The following is an 18,084-nucleotide window of genomic DNA, read 5'->3' as shown; positions in this document are numbered from 1 at the left end:
ACTGTTTAAAAATAAAAGTAGCATTAAAATGTGTATATGACAGCCCTCTTTCATGAATTCATTTATTTATTTGTTTCATTTATTAATGTAAAAAAATTTTTTTTGAGCTCTATTAAGTGCTAGGCACTGCTCTAGGTCCTTGGGATACATCACGGAACAAAGAAGACAAAGATCCTTGTGGAACTTACATTCAAGCTAGAAGAGACAGACCCTAAATAATAAATATAAATTATATAGTATGTTAGATGGTGATAAGTACAATGGAAAATTAAAGTTGAACAGAGAAAGAGGAATAGAAAGATCTGGGGGTTACATTTAAAATGTGATGATATGCTTAGGTTTTATTGAAAAGATGACATGTGAGAAAAGACTTCAAGCAAGTGAGACAGTTCAACCATATAGATATCAAGGGGAAGAACATTCTAGGCAGAGAGAACTGTCAGTTCAAAGACCCTAAGGTAGGAGCAAGCCAGGTGTGCATGAGGACCAGTATAAAGGCCATTGTGGCTAGAATTGAATTACTGATGGGGAGATTAGTCAGATATGAACTCTGAGAAGTTACACAACAAGGGAGATGGTTGGGGATGTGGAATTAAGGGGTTGCTGGAGGGGATGGAGATCAGTGAAGGATGGAGCTATATCAGCTAAATATTCTTAGCTTTGTAGACCATTGTAAGGATTTTGACTCTTACCCTAAGTGAAATGAGGGAGCCATTGAAGGATTTTGAGCAGAAGATTAATATTATATGGCTTAGTTTTATAAAGCTCCTATTAGTTTCTACCAGAGAATAGACTGTAGTAGCAGTGTACCAGTTCAGAGGCTACTGCTATAATCTAGGTGAGAGATGATGATGATGGTAGCTTGGACAAGTTGATAGCTGTGGAGGTGGTGACAATTGCTTGAATACTGAATGTGATTTTAAATGCAGGATTAATAGGATTTGCTGATGGTCTAGATGTGGGGGGTGAGGGAAAGAGGAGTCAAAGATGACTAAGGTTTTTTGGTTTGAGCAGATGGAAAGACAGAGTTGTCATCAACTAATATGAGGAAGATTTTAGGAAGAATATTTGGTTATGGTATGCCAAGTTAGAAATGTCTTTGAGATATCAGAAAGGAGACAATGAGGAGGCAGTTGGATATATGGATCTGGAAATTGATGGAGAGAGATCTGTACTGTAGATATAAATTTGGAGGTTAGTTGGCTTAAATATTAAGTTGGAAACCATTGAGGAAATTGGATGAGATTACCAGGGAAGTTGGCATAGAGAGAGAGAATAGAACCAATGACTGAACTATGGGTCACAACAAAATTCAGAGTATTCTGTGCTAGGCATATAAATTCCTTTCTTAGATAAGTTTGCCTTAGGTTGAACTATTTATAGCCACTTATTTTGTTGCCTCTGACTTTATAAGATTTTGTTGCCTCTGACTGTGTAGGACAATGTAAAATGAGCAAATCCTCCTCTCAATATCGCTAATTCTACGTTTGTCGTTTTCAGCTGATCAGAACCAAGGTCTTAAATCTTTCTTGCAGTTGCTTTTTAAATGCTGTGTATTGCCCTGTCCATATTCTTAACATGGTTTATCAATTTTCTTCAAAGCATAATGTCTTAGCTCAGGCTGTTATAACAAAATACCACAGATTAGGTCACTTAAACAATTGGCATTTATTTCTCACAGTTCTGGAGACCGGAAGTCCAATACCAGGGTGCCATCATGGTGAGGGCCATCTTCCTGGCCCTCTCTCTCTGCCAGGTAAAGATAGAACAAGATGACTGCCTTTTTGTTCTATCCTTATATGGCAGAGAGAAGGGGAGGAGGAGAGAGCAAGAGCAAGAGAGAGCCAGAGAGAGAGAGAGAGAGCGCACGCGAGAGTGCGAACATGTGAGAGCTGGAGTGAGCAGGCTCTCTGGTCTCTCTTCTTTTTTTTTTTTTTTTTTTGAGACAGAGTCTCGCTCTGTCGCCCAGGCTGGAGTGCAGTGGCCGGATCTCAGCTCACTGCAAGCTCCGCCTCCCGGGTTCACGCCATTCTCCTGCCTCAGCCTCCCGAGTAGCTGGGACTACAGGCGCCCGCCACCTCGCCCGGCTAGTTTTTTTTTTGTATTTTTTAGTAGAGACGGGGTTTCACCGTGTTAGCCAGGATGGTCTCGATCTCCTGACCTCCTGATCCGCCCGTCTCGGCCTCCCAAAGTGCTGGGATTACAGGCTTGAGCCACCGCGCCCGGCCTGGTCTCTCTTCTTAAGGCAATGATCTCACCATGAGGATCCTATCCTGATAATCCTACCCTTATCTAAATCTAATTACCTGTCCACAGCCCCACCTACTAATACTATCACATTGGGAGTCAGGGTTTCAACATGTAAATTTTGAAGGGACACAAGCATTCAGTCCATAACATGAGAAATCTTTTTTTTTTTTTTTTTTTTCTTTGAGACAGAGTCTTGCAATGCTGCCTGGGCTGGAGTGCAGTGGCGCTGTCTCTGCTCACTGCAACTTCCACCTCCCAGGTTCAAGCGATTCTCCTGCCTCAGCCTCCCAAGTAGCTGGGATTACAGGCGCCCGCCACCATGCCCAGCTAATTTTTTGTATTTTCAGTAGACACGAGGTTTCACTACATTGGCCAGGCTGGTCTCAATCTCCTGACCTCGTGGTCCGCCCGCCTCAGCCGCCCAAAGTGTTGGGATAACAGATGTGAGCCACCGTGCCCGGGTCATGAAAATTCTTAGAATGAATGTTTCTTAATGTTATTTCAATTTATGGAGGAACTCTTCTCTATTCACAATTAAAGTTATCTTGGGAAAGTCAATTAACTATCTGGTTATAAATTTCATTATTTATACAAAGAGATTATTTGCCCTTGTCTGAGTCTTGGGATGCTAACTGGATCAAAGTGAATTGAAATAGTGTCTTGCTGTATATGCTTGACTGGCTGATATTACAGTAGCAGTTTCCTTTTTAGTAAGTAGACATTTTGTAATAGTTCAATTTAGTAAAATCTTCTCTCTGCAGTGGGGTTCAGTACATTTTATTAATAAAGATTTGAATTTGTAAATAATATTTATACATTAGGCAACCGTTTAGATATTCTGTGAGCATTATACATTCACCAGTCTAATAAAATGGGCAGTTTAACTTTTGTACCTAGAAGAAATTTTGGCATACATGCTTTCATTATTTTATAATTTATTATTTTAGATGTTTTTGAAATATAATTTTGACAGTTATGATTATTCAAAAAAATTGGTCTTCAAAATTTTTGAAGTTAGTCTTTTCTAAGCAGACATATTTTGATAATACCAGGAGTTTTCAAAATGTGTGCTGCAAGGGTTATATAAGGAGATGGGTGGGGATAGGATGGAAGATAAGTGACTCTTTCCTGCCTCATCACTTTGCAATATTTTAAATATTGAGATTCCTTGTAAAACTTTGTTTTAATTCTTCCACAGCCCAAAAAGAGTAAATTGGAAACCACTGATCTTTAAACAAGAGGGCAATTTGTTTCTGTGCTACAATAGCATCATTGACCTAAACTCTAAGAACCAAGTATTCTTGGAACAGATCTAGTATAATGATTACCACTCATACAATTCATTGTCTTATAAAATTAACAGATTGTCAGAATAGTTGTGGATATTTAAAATAGACAAAAGTTAATACCTGGCCTTTGGAGATTGATTTTATGGGTCTAGAACATGTGTAGAATACTTTGGATACTGTAACAAAATCAAAATTTTTAAATGATGTTTCTTGCATTGAAATCTGGTTTTGATTTTTATTGGAGAACTTCAGTTTCAGTACACACTAAATCATAAGACTATTTCTTGAATGATTACAATAAGCTACATTTACCCGTCTTGCTCTTTTTTTTTTTTTTTTTTTTTTTGAGACGGGATTACAGGCTTGAGCCACCGCGCCTGGCCCGTCTTGCTCTTAAAGTCTTTCTTTCCAGCATATCTTCCCCTTCTTATTAATAATCCAGTTTCTTTTGGGAAATTGCCTTTTGCTAACGTAGCATAGTCTTGCTGGGATGAAAAAATCCAGGTACCTGTCTATTCTAAGCGTGATTTTCCTCTTTGAAAAACTCTCTGAATTTCTACATATTTTTTCAATACAGTCCCATTTTCCCTTAAGCTAGCCTAATTAATTTCTGTGACTCGCATGTAAGAAAACTAACTGAAGTACCACCTTAGAGATACTGTTAGAGTACGGGTTTTTTTTTTTTCTGGTTATTAGACTTATTTAAAATACCCAAAATCATATCAACAACCTGCATTTGATATAGTTCAAAGTTAGCAATTTATTTAATGTGTTCAGTTGAAAACTGCAAAAAGAAAATATAGTTGGCTCTTTCAACATGTACCACTTTAACAGTAAAATAAATGCTTTTTCATGATAGTATAGATTAAATATAATTAAGGGTATGAGCCAAAACTGCATCAAAAAGTCTAAAATCCTGGAGTAAGATTAGTTTTTGCTTACTTTGCCTTTTACTTATTTTTTATCGATACATAATACTTTACATATTTATGGGGTATATGTGAGTATTTGTTATCCGCATAGAATATGTAATGATGACGTCAGGGTATTTGGAGTATTCTTCACTTTGAGTATTTATCATTTCTGTGTTGGGAGTATTTCAAATGCTCTTTTCTAACTACTTAGAAATACACAATACATTGTTGCCAACTATAGTTACCTTACACTGCCATTGAATATTATAATTTGTATCTTCTAACTATATGTTTATATCCATTAGCCAATGTCTGTCCTCCCCACCTACCCACACACACACACCCTGTCCAGCCTCTGGTATCCATCATTCTGTTCTATACCTCTATGAGATCAACTCTTTCAGCTCCCACATGTGAGTGAGAACTTATGATACTTGTCTTTTTGTGGCTGGCTTATTTCACTTAATGACCTCCCGTTCTATCCATGTTACTACAAATGACAGGATTTCATTCTCTTTTTTTGTGTGTCTGAGTAGCATTCCATTATGTATATACACTATATTTTCATTATCCTTTTGTCTGTTGAGGGACACTTAGGTTGATTCCATATCTTTGCTATTGTGAATAGTGCTGCAACAAATATGCAAGTGCAGGTATCTCTCTGTTGTAGTGATTTCGTCTCCTTTGGATAAATACCCAGTAGTGGGATTGCTGGATCATATGATAGTTCTATTTTAAGTTTTTTGAGACGTTTCCATACTGTTTACCATAGTGGCTGTACTAATTTAAATCCCTACCAACACTGTATTAAGAATTCCCTTTTCTCTAAATCCTTGCCAGCATCTGTTATTTTTAGTCTTTTTAATAATAACCATTTTAACTAAGATAATATCTCATTGTGGTTTTGATTGGCAAATTCCCTGATGATTGGTGATGTTAAACTATTTTTCATGTACCTGTTGGCCATTTGTAAGTCTTTTTTTGAGAAATGACTTCATGACCTTTGCCCACTTTTAAATAGGATTATTTGTTTACTGTTCAGTTGTTTGAGTTCCTTGTATATTCTGGATTTTAGGTCCCTGTCAGTAACATAGTTTTCAAATATTTTCTCCCATCCTGCAGGTTGTCTGTTCACTTTGTGGATTGTTTCCTTTGCTGTACAGAAGCTTTTTGGTTGAATGTAGTCTCATTTGTCTATTTTTGTTTTTGTTGACTGTGCTTTTGAGGTCTTAGCCAAAATATCTTTGCCTAGATCAATGTCTCGAAGCATTTTGCCTATGTGTTCTTCTAGTAGTTTGATAGTTCTAAGTCTTTAATCCATTTTGAGTTTATTTTTGTATATGGTGAGAGATAAGGGGTGTAGTCTCATTCTTCTGCATGTGAGTATCCAGTATTCCCAGCAAAATTTATTGAAGAGACTGTGCTTTCTCTAATGTATGTTCTTGGTGTCTTTGAAATCAGTGAGTATAAATATATAGATTTATTCTTTCACTATTATGTTTCATTGATCTATGTGTCTGTTTTTGTACCAGTACCATGCTGTTTTGGTTACTATAGCCTTATAATATATTTTGAAGTCTGGTGGTATGATACCTTCAGCCTTATTCTTCTTGCTCACGATTTCTTTGGCTATTGTCCTCCTTTTTGATTCCATGTGAATTTTAGAATTGTTTTTTCTAATTATGTGAAAAATGACTATGGTAGTTTGCATTGACTCTGTAGATTGCTTTGGGTAGTATGGTCATTTTAACAATATTAATTCTCCCAATCCATGTACATGGGATGTCTTTCCTTTTGTTTGTGTCCTCTTCAATTTCTTTCTTCTGTGTTTTGTAGTTTTCCTGTAGAGATTGTCCACATGCTTAGTTAAATATATTTCATGGTATTTTATTTTTTTGTAGCTATTGTATTGCCTTCTTGATTTCTTTCTCAGCTAGTTCATTATTTGTGTATAGAAATGCTACAGATTTTTGTATGTTGGTTTTGTAACCTGTAACTTTACTGAATTCATTTATTAGATCTAAGAGTTTTTTGGTGAAGTCTATAGGTTTTCTAGATATAAAATTATATCATCAGCAAGGAGTGGCAATTGACTTCGTCTTTTCCAGTTTGGATGCCTTTTCTTTCTTTCTCTCGCCTAATTTATCTGGCTAGGACTTGAAGTAGGATATTGATTAGGGGGGAAAGTGGACGTCCTTGTCTTCCTCCAGTTCTTAGAGAAAAAGCTTTCAGTTTTTCCCCATTTGGTATTGAAGCGATCTGGGGAAATAGCCGAGGTTTGTTGTCTTGCGCTAAGGAAATCAAAGACGTGGACACACAATGAGTGGGTTTAAGAGTAGAAAGTTTAATAGGCAAAGTAAAGAAGAGAAAAGTTTTACTTCTCCTGAGCAGAGAGAGTGGGGTTCCGAATGGATCTTCCGCTTTGAGGCCGGATGCAGTATTTTTTTTTTTTTGCAGTCTGACTTTGTCACCTAGACTGGAGTGCAGTAACGTGATCTTGGCTCACTGCGATCTCCGCCTCCCAGGTTCAAGTGATTCTCCTGCCTCAGCCTCCTGAGTAGCTGGGACTACAGGTGGGCGCCACCACACCCAGCTAATTTTTATATTTTTAGTAGAGACGAGGTTTCGCCATGTTGGCCAGGCTGGTCTCGACCTCATGACCTCAGGTGAACCACCTGCCTTGGCCTCCCAAAGTGCTGGGATTACAGGCGTAAGCCACTGTGCCTGGCTATGGTTGGTTTTATAGAGGGGCTTTCGGAGGCGGTGTCTGATTTACATAGGGCCCAGAGGATTGGTTGGACCAGGTGTGCCATTTACGTAGTGCACTAAGAGGCTGGCCATCCCACCCTAATCTTTATTATGCAGTTGGGGTATCTACCTGGCTAGTGTAGACGCCTGCACGCATGGCGACAAAAGGGAAGAGAAAATCTCCATGTTGAATATACCCGGCTTCCAGGTATCCCTTTTCTGTTGGCACAGCTTCCAGCATTCCAGCTTGCTTATCTGTGCTTGCAGCTTGATTTTTCAGGCTGCTTTTTGTTAGAAAGGAAGTGATTTTGGGGCTTTTTATTAAAAGGAAATTCCACTGAGAACTCTTTAATCTTTACTAACTGCCTATAAATACTTTCTTTTTAACTCCTGTAACAGTATGATATTAACTGTGGGTTTGTCATATATGGCCTTTTTTATATCTTGGTATGTCCCTTTCATGCTTAGTTTGTTGAGACATTTTTTTGTGAAGGGATGTTGAACTTTATCAAATGCTTTTTCTGCATCTCTTGAGATGATAATACGGTTTTTGTTCTTCATCTTGCTGATATGATATATCACTTTTATTGATTTGCATATATTGAGCCATCATTGCATCCCTGGGATAAATCTTACTTGATCAGGGTTTATTATTTTTTTAATATGCTGCTGGATTTGGTATTTTTTGAGTATCTTTGCATCTGTGTTCATCAGGGATGTTGGCCTGTAGTTTTCCTTTTTTTGTTGCTTTCTTATTTGGGTTTGGTGTTAGGTTAATCCTGGCCATGTAAAATGAATTAGGGAGAATTGTCTCCTTTTCCATGTTTTTTTTTGGACTAACTTGAAGAGAATTGGCATTAATTCTTCTTTGAAAGTTTGGTAGACTTTGGCAGTGAAGCCGTCCTGTCCTGGACTTTCCTTTGTTGGGAGACTTTTTATTACTACTTTGAATCTCTTCAGTTGTTATTGGTCTGTTTCAGTTTTCTAAATATTTCTTCTTGATTCAATCTTGGTAGGATGTGTGTGTCTAGGAATTTGTGGATTTTCTCTATGTTTTCCGGTTTGTTAGTGTGTAGTTATTTATAATAGTCTTTGATAATCTTTTGTATTTCTCTGGTATCAGTTGTAATGTGTCCTTTTTCATTTGTGATTTTGTTGATTTCGGTTTTCTTAATTTTTTTTGTTGTTATTGCTTAATCTAGCAAGTGGTTTATTGGTTTTGTTTGTTTTTAAAAACCTGTCTTTTCATGTTGATCCTTTATATATTTTTTTCTGCCTCTATTTCATTTAGTTCTGCTTTGATCTTTATTATTTATCTTCTAGTAATTTTGGGTTTGGTTTATTCTTACTTTTCTAGTTCTTTGAGGTGCACCATTAGTTCATTTTAAACCTTTCTGCTTTTTTGACATGGGTACTTACTGCTGTAAACTTCCTTTTTAGCATTGCTTTTGCTGTATCCCATAGCTTTTAGTTTTTGATTTTCATTCGTTTCACATTTTTTTTTTTTTTTTTTTTGAGACGGAGTCTCACTGTGTCTCCCAGGCTGGAGTGCAGTGGTGTGATCTCGGCTCACTGCAAGCTCCGCCTCCCGGGTTCACGCCATTCTCCCGCCTCAGCCTCCCAAGTAGCTGAGACTACAGGCGCCCGCCACCACGCCCGGCTAGTTTTTTGTATTTTTAGTAGAGACGGGGTTTCACCATGTTAGCCAGGATAGTCTCGATCTCCTGACCTCGTGATCCACCCGCCTCGGCCTCCCAAAGTGCTGGGATTACAGGCTTGAGCCACCGCGCCCAGCCCAAAATTTTTTTTAATTTTCTCTTTATTCTTTAATCCTTTGATCATTTAGGAACATGTTTTTAAATTTGCATATATTTATACAGTTTCCAAAGTTCTTCTTTTCATTGATTTCTAGTTTTATTTCATTGTGGTTTCACAAGGCATGATTTTGACTTTTAAAATTTTTTTGAGTTTTCTTTTGTGTCCTAACCTATAGTCTATCCTGGAGAACATTTTATGGCTGTTAAGAAGAATGTGTATTTTGTAGCTGTTGATTGAAATGTTCTATAAATGTCTGCTAGGTCCATTGGTCTAATGTGCAGTTTAAATCCAATATTTCTTTTTCTGTCTAGATGATCTGTCTAATGCTGAGAGTAGAGTGTTGAAGCCCCCAACTGTTATTTTATTGGATCAGATAACACTGGTGCCAAGAAATGGTGCCAGGGAGCCCAAGACAGGCACTCTTAGACTGCCACTGTCACTCCGAGACCCAAAGATTGGCCCAGGGCCAATTTCTCCCTTTAAATTTCTGCCTTTAAAGTTATTAATTTCTCCCTTTAAATTTAATAATATTTACATTATATGTGTATGTGCTCCAGTGATGGCTATGTATTTGTTTAGAATTGTTATATCCTTTTGCTGAATTGATCCCTCTATCATTATAAAATGACCTTTTTTGTCTCTCTCTGTCGTTTTTGACTTAACACCTGTTTTATTTAAGTAGAGTTACTCTTGCTAGTTTCTAGTTTCTGTTTCAATGGATTTTTTTTGTATCCCTTTATTTTCAGCCTCTATACCTTGTTACAGGTGATACAAGTTTCCTGCAGTTGGATCATGTTTTTCTTTGTTTTTCTTTTTTAAAAATCCATTCAGCCAGTCTGTGTCTTTTAAGTGGAAGGTTTAATTTGTTTACAATCAAGGTTAGTATTTATGTATGGGACTTAATTATACTTAATTTCTTTGTATATAAAATGAGAAGGTTGTCTTAATAATAACGATAAAGTTACTATTATGAAGCATTTATTATAGTATTACATATTAAGCATTTTACATAGAATCTCATTTTATCTTTAGAAAAATTGTATATTCTAGGTGGAAGTTCCACAATTAAACTGAAGCTTAGAGAAATTAAGTAACTTTGTCCAAGGTTTCACAGCTAGTAAGTAGGAAAGCTAGATTTGACTGCATAGCTCATGCTGTTACTCCTTTACAGCTTAAGGTGCTTTTCATTCATCCATCCATTGATTGATTGATTCCGTAAGTGTATACTGAGGCTAATCATGTAGTAATTATTGACTATGTTAAGTACTTTTCATTGTATTTTAATATGATGGGAAGTCACTGAAGGATTATTAGTAGGGGAATGATAGGAGTAGAATTATGTTTTTAATCATTCTGGTTGTATTCTGGATAGTTGAATGTTATAGGAAAGGGATAAGAATGGAAATAAGAAGACCAGTTTGTAGACTATTGCAGTAGTCCAGGTGAGAGTGGATGGTGGCTTGGACTGAAATGGTAGTTGTAGAGAAACGGATCAGTGGTTGGGGTATGGTGGGGTGCTAGAATTTAAAAATGCTTATAATTAGTAAGGTACAGACCAGACATCAATCAAAATGGATTGTGGCCATTGGACTAGAGTAAGATCTTGATGAGCCATGTTGTGCCAACATTACCCCTCTAGTTATCTATTGTAGGGAGGTCTGAATTATCTCAAGTGAGGAGTCAGGGGAACTAGGACAGCAAGGCTGATACTTGGGTTGCTGAGGTACATCTACTTACCAACAATCATTGAAACATTTATACTTTAACATGTGGAAAGACTGTAATCCCTGCATACCTACTTAATATTCAGTCTGTTTGTGGGTTGCTTGTATGGGGTGTTGGAGAAAGAGGCAACTTAAGAACGGCACCAAAGTTTTTGCCCTGAGCAGCTGGATGAATGGAAGTGCCGTTTATTCAAATGGCAAACACTGGTGAAGGAATCGGTTTGGGAGGAAACTTCCTGATCAAGGTTTTAGTTTTACATATGTAAAGTTTGAGATGACCCTCTATGGATATCCAAGTGGAAATGGCAAGTAGTAGTTTGAATTCATGAGAGATCGTGGGGCTGGACATATACATTTGCGATATATCAGAGTACATTTCTACTCTGATTATGTAGTAGCTTTTTCCCTTCAAAAATCTCTCAGCAGCCCGACACTAACGCTTAAAGTTATAGTGTTAGAAATTCATTTATCCTCTTTGGTTTTTTAAAACTATACATAACCTGTGGAGAAGATTCTTTATGAAAAGGGACTATAAGGTGAATTTATTACACCCTTTAAAAAACAGCTGAGATATACTACCTTGAGAAGTTGCCATATTGATTGAGAAAAGTAATGCAAAGAGAGTTATGGGGAGATGTTGCATGAGATACTAAAGTATGAAGTGGTAGAAGATTTTTCATGGATATATTTTTATAAAAAAAGAGTCTTGCACACATGGCATGTTCTCATTCATATGTGGGAGCTAAAAAAGTTGATGTCACGGAGATAGAGTAGAATGATGGTTACCAGAGGCTGGGAAAGGTTTCGGGGAGAGAGGGATGACAAGAGGTTGGTTAATGGGTACAAAAATATAGTCAGACAGAGGGAATATGTTCTAGTGTTCAATAACACAGTAGGGTGACTATAGTTAATAATTTATTATATATTTCATAGCTAGAATATTTGGAATATTTACAGCACAAGTGTGTTTGAGGCAATAGATATCCTAATTACCTTGTTTTGGTCATTACACATTGTATAACGTGTATCAAAATATCACATGTAGACCATAAATGTGTATAATTGTTCAGTAGCAGAAATAAAATTAAAAGAAGAGGAGTCTTGCTTAGATGGCCTTAGTGTAGATATTAGTGTTAGATATTTAACACTAAGTGTAGTTGTTTGTGTTTTAAATTAATATTCAGTTTATTAATTTACATTTTAAGTCATTTTGGTTATAGAATACAGAAAGCTTCAAATTAAGACATTTAATTTTTAAAAATGTTTGAGTTATATTTATAAATCTTGTCATTCTATTTATAGACGGATTAATTTAGAGTAAAATAACGACAACATGTAGATTGGGCTACAGACCATTTCTTCTAGTAGTTTCCACAAGTTACATAAAATTTACTAGTAACAAAGATAGGAAGAATTTTGATTATTTCTTTTTTTGTGTGGAAAATTAAGTATTTTAGAGTACAGAATTGAAATCATTAGAAGCTTATTTTCTGTATTAAATAGCAATATTTTGTTAAATTAAATAAATTTAATTATTAGTGTTAGTATTTTACAGATGCTGTAACAAATTATCACAAATTTGGTATCTTAAAACAAAATACATTTGTTAATCCCTTACCATTCTGGAGGTCACAAATCGGAAATCAGTTTCACTGGGCCAAAATAAAGGTCTTAGCAGGGTTGTACCTCCTTTGGAAGGTAAAGGAGATTATCTGTGTCTTTGATTTTTTTTCCAGCTCCTGGAACTGCATTCCCTGCATTCTTTGTCTCCTTGCCTCTTCCTCTATCTTCAAACCCAGGAGTACAACATCTTGCTTTGATAGTCACCTTGCTTCCTTCTGCAGTCAAATCTCCCTCTCTTATAAGGACACCTGTAATTATATTTAGAGCCAATTTAGATAATCCATGATAATCTCTCCCAAATTTCAAAATCCTTAATTTAATACATCTGTAAAATTCCTTTTGCCATATAAGGTAAAATCCAAAGCTTCAGGTGATTAAGACCTGGATACCTTTATTCAGCCTACTGGAAACTTGCTCTGCAGTATTTTGCTTTAATGCAGGTTTGATAAATATATTGGTGATTTAAATATATACCCAATTTTCAAGATTTTTTCATGCCATCGTTCTCTATCAAACTCTTTTCCAAGTAGTACCCGTATATTACTTGACTGCTTTCAACTCTGTGCCTTTGGTTGGTGGCCTGTTTTTAATGTTTTATGTAGAAATAATTTTAAAGTTTTAGAAAACTTATTATACAAGAATAAGAATAGCACAGACTATCTGAATGCCCTTTCCCAGATTCACCTATTAACATTTTACTCTATTTGCTTTGTGTGACTTACATGTTAAAATCTATATTTCCTTTTATGAAAATAGATACAAAATTTATACCAATAGATGCATTATATATAATTTCTATATGATTTCATGTCTTTTCAGTTAAATTATAGATTGGCAAACTTTTCTGTGAAAGGCCAGGTAGTAAATATTTTTTACTTTGCAAGTTACATGGCTCTGTTGCAGCCACTCAGCTCTGCTAAAGCAGCCATAGACAATACTTAACTGAATGACCATGGCTGTGTTTTAATAAAACCATTAAATGATTTCTAAGTTACAGTAGTTAAATTAAAAAAGAAGTTCCTTTAATATTTCTAATTACTAAGGAATAGTTCACAGTCTTTTCTCACTCAGAAATAATAGTTTTCTATAGCTGATTTAAAATATTATCATTATCAAAGACATAATCTGAGATACTTCCTAGTTTGTACCTGAAAAATACAGATCCATACAATGTAAGCATTGAAAAAATTCTTGAAGATGAATCAACTAATACCTGGGTGAGTGAACAAATGAAGAAATGAAAACTTTATGGGCCAATATTTCTTAAATCAGACTCTGCTTGGGAGTTTTAAAATTTTGTTATTAAATGATAATCTAAAACTTTTGATATAAGCAAATTGAAGATTCACTGTCTGATCTCATAATTGAGTAGTGCCACTGTATTGTAATGCCAGCAGTTGTGTTGATAATTTAAAGTTGGGATTAAGTATCACTTTAATTATTGTAGGCTAAAAACAATACAACTGAAGTGTACTAATACTTTTGTGACAAGTGAAGAGTAAATGATTATATGCCATAGTATATGAATTTAAAAGATTTGTAAAAAGTGGGTTGAAGAAAAATGGTGGGAGAGTTATGTTGTCAAAATAACATAGGTATGCTAAAATTATATTAAAAGGGCGCTGTGAGAATTAGTATCATTTTTAACTTGGGACCCATGATTTACTTTAAGCAAAACAGTATCATTTATCATATTCAGTAAATATTAGTTTTATAAATTTGCTTATATATAATTTATAAATGTATGTTGGTTTTGTGCTTAGAAATTTAACCATAGGAGTTTATGTCTAGTATTTGAGAATTTTTTAGTTTCATCACGATTAAAATAATTTGTGAGCCCTAAAGTTTGATGAAAATATATTCCTTTAGCAAGCCGGGCGCGGTGGCTTACGCCTGTAATCCCAGCACTTTGGGAGGCCGAGGTGGGCGGATCACAAGGTCAGGAGATCGAGACCACGGTGAAACCCCGTCTCTACTAAAAATACAAAAAATTAGCTGGGCGCGGTGGCGGGTGCCTGTAGTCCCAGCTACTCAGGAGGCTGAGGCAGGAGAATGGCGTGAACCCGGTAGGCGGAGCTTGCAGTGAGCCGAGATCACGCCACTGCACTCCAGCCTGGGCGACAGAGCCAGACTCCGTCTCAAAAAAAAAAAAAAAAAAAAAAGAAAATATATTCCTTTTAGGAGGATTCCTTCTATTATGTTTGAGAAACACTGATGAGGAAACCAAGACTTATAAGTAACATCATGAATATGGATAGGAAAAAGGCTGTGTTTTCAATTTCATAGGATTTGAAATTATTCTGCACTGATTTAATAATTTTTATCTCATGCATAATTTTTATTTTATGATGGATAATATTTTTTTCTTTTTGAGGACTCTCTACTGAAGCAGACTTTGGCTGTTCTTAAAAATAATGCTAAGAAAAATTTAATCGTTTTTATATTTGTTTAATAGTTAATAATTTTTAAACTTTAATTTTTAAATGCTTTTACTTCCACTATTTAAAAAAAATAAATATTTATTATAACCCTTGGTAGTAGATTATCATATCCATTTCTGTAGATGGAGGCTTGATGATGAAAGAGGTAAACATACTTGCCTGACAGAACTGATATTTGAGTACACTGTTTTCTATTTTAATACTCTTGTAGCATGCTAAAGTAAATCTGACATTTTATAATATTTAAATAATTCTTTAAAATTGTGAAATTTATTTGAACATCCAAGTTCGATTGTGAGTATATGACTTTTTTTGCCTCCAAGCATTACATTTGCTGTATTACTCTTGTACATTATATTTCAGATAATTTATTATATATATGTTATATTTGTTAATCTGATAAACATTGAATTCTTAAATTCTCTTAATCCATATATTGTATTTCTATAATCTGAGGGCTTTGTTTAAGCTAGTGTGTTGTTTGATTTTTTTTTAATAGGTCCTGATTGTTCTTTGAATGTTCCCTCTACTGAGTCTTACTGGATTCTGCCAAATGTTAAACCCTTCAGTCCTTCTGTAGGTCGGGCTTCACATAAAGCAGTTTTACATGGGAAATTTATGTGGGTGATTGGTGGATATACTTTTAACTACAGTTCTTTTCAAATGGTCCTAAAGTAAGTATTTATTTTCAGATTCTCGCTATTTTTTAAGCTGGATTTTTATCCAAAATGTCTTTTTTAAAAAAATTGTTGTCCAAGTGTAAAAGTGGTTATTTTTGTGGTAGTATCTATTTGCTAATGAGACTGATTTGTGAATATATGAACTCAATATGTCCATAGCTAAAGATTTGTCATTGTACATAGAAGTTTGCTTCATATAGAAATGTTATTACCTCTCTAGAGTGCTTTTAATAAATTCTGAGTAGAAAATATTAACTTCAAATACAGGCAGGCCTTGCCTATAATGGATAAAATGAATCATGCCATCTTTTTTTTTTAATCAAGTATAATCACATATAAAAAAATCCTCTCAATTTGTTCTGTAAATTTTACTTTACCGGAACTTTTACTTTGTATGTACTTTACAAGCTTTCACTGGGAGAACAGTTCTGGTATTATGAGAGAGATGATTGATTTACTGTTGGCTCAACAGATTGTTCTCTGCATGATTGAATAAGGGGAATCATATAGATGGTAGCTTTATCTAATTTCTTTTTCAGCTAATGATTATTTTTTATGAACTGTTTAGTAATAGAATAAAAAAGGTAATAGGGAGAATCATTTGATGTTTAATGTTCTTTCCAGGGGTGGTGTTCGTATTATGTAACAACTGAATAGCTTGGGCAACAAACAATCAAAACTTGCCCTGGACAGTATACCGTAATGGTGTATACCCAATAGGATTGCCAGATTTAGCAGATAAATATACAGGATACCCAGTTAAACTTGAATTTCAGATTAAAAAACAAGTACATTTTTAGTATAAGAAGGCCCTTTTGCTGTATGTATATTTTTGTTTTTTACAAATTTTGCATGGGTCATGCTTCAACAAAAAAATTGTTTGTTGTTTATCTGAATTCAAATTTAACTGGGTATCTTGTATTTTATCTGCCAACCCTAACCACTGAATATATTAACCCTTGTAATTAGGAAAATTTCAGAAATTCTCTAAGAGGAGATTGCTTTAAAACTATGATTGAATGTGACTGGAATTAAATTAGAAAATTGAATAAATTCTGGAGAGAAGGAGGGAGTTTTATGTAAGTATTTAAGTGACAAATTAGAATTTTTTAACATATGAAGAATAAAATACAGAAGGAAGAATTGAAAGAGAGTTAGTGGGATTAAAATGAATTGTTAAGATAAAAACCTGAAGAAATAATGATATTTAAATGTGAAAATTAAAAGGAAATTAACTATGTTTGAAGAAAATGAAAAGTCTGTGAAAGTAGAGTTGAACTTTGAATTAAATTGTGATTTTCCAAAGCTGAGTTTGTGAAGACAAAGAGCAAAATTGTCAACAAGGAAGTTTGTAAATTTTAAGTTTATGTTCTTTGCAAGATGAGTAGCATATTGAAAATTAAATGATGAATGTTATTTGATATTCTTTTAAATTTGTATATTTTCCATTGGAACCAGATAAACTATTTAAGCCAACCTTTTTTTTGGTCTGAAATCTGGGTATTTTGGTTACAGTGTTTATATAGATTTGTTTATATAAACAAATGAGGTATCAGAGTAGAATAATTGTGTTGCTGTTTTCACAGGTTAGAGAATACTTTTTATCATTCTGAATGTAGTTCAATTGTAGGTAAGGATAACAGCTTTCAGAAGTGATAGGATCAGTCATAACTTGATTTAATCATCTTCTATAGTGGAATTTAATTGGGGTGGAAATGTTACATTTTAAGACAAATTGTTCACTAAATATAAAAGGTCTGTGCTAGTGTCTATTAAATTAGAAAGACTTTTACAGAATATGTATACATTAACATTAATGAAAATTAACATGTATTCATGAGGATAGCAAACTTTTGAAAACACTACCTGCTTGATGCTTGGGATATATCATTGGATATAACAAATGCCCCTGTTTTTGTAAAGTTAGTGAGGAAAGGCTGGCAATGACCAAAAAAAAAAACCATAATTACCAAAATAATTTATAGATATGAACATATATACATATAGAGACATAGATGGGATGGATGAATGGATAGATATAGATAGATAGTAGGGGTAGGTAAAGCAGGAGGGCCAAAGAAGAGGGAGTTGCAATTATCAATGTAATAGTTAAGGTAGACTTCATAACAAAGGTGAGAACTGAGCAAAAACTTGAAGGAGATCAGGGGATTGCAGTTATTTGTAGGCACAGAAAAGAGCCAGATCAAAGACTTAAGATAGGAACTCCTTGAGTTGTTTGAGGAACAACAATCAGGCCCATGCAATTTGCATGGAATATATGAGAGGGATACATTAAATTAGAGTGATAACAGAGGAGAGATACAGATCATGTAGGATGTTGTAGATCTTTTGGGAGTTGTGGGAGGGTTTTGAGCATGTGTTGATCCCTACTTTAAAAGTGTTACCATGGCTGTTTATTGATGATATACTGGGGATTAGGAGGAAGAGTAGAAACAGAATTTGAGTTAAGATGAAATTATCAAGGGAATGCATTCTAGGTAGAGAAAAGGACCAGGAACTGAGCCTGAGGCACCACATCACTAAGAGGTTGTGGAGAACAGGGGAAGCCATCAAAGGAGACTGAAAAAGAATGGTGA

The 18,084-nt window shown here is 35.0% G+C and overlaps 1 protein-coding gene across 6 annotated transcripts in view; it reads left to right on the top strand.

Annotated features, from left to right (window-relative positions):
- The window catches only part of LOC105467216 (attractin like 1), an 882,222-nt gene that overhangs the window by 73,488 nt on the left and 790,650 nt on the right, over positions 1-18,084 (top strand). For all 6 annotated transcript variants that reach the window (XM_071069067.1, XM_011716729.3, XM_011716724.2 and 3 more), the window contains exon 6: positions 15,307-15,481. In XM_071069067.1, the coding sequence (XP_070925168.1) occupies positions 15,307-15,481 (175 nt within the window). The remainder of the gene's footprint in view (positions 1-15,306; positions 15,482-18,084) is intronic.

This window comes from Macaca nemestrina, chromosome 9 (genome assembly GCF_043159975.1).
Source record: "Macaca nemestrina isolate mMacNem1 chromosome 9, mMacNem.hap1, whole genome shotgun sequence".
Classification (NCBI taxonomy): Eukaryota; Metazoa; Chordata; class Mammalia; order Primates; family Cercopithecidae; genus Macaca; species Macaca nemestrina.
This window is presented reverse-complemented; position numbering and strand designations above follow the sequence as displayed.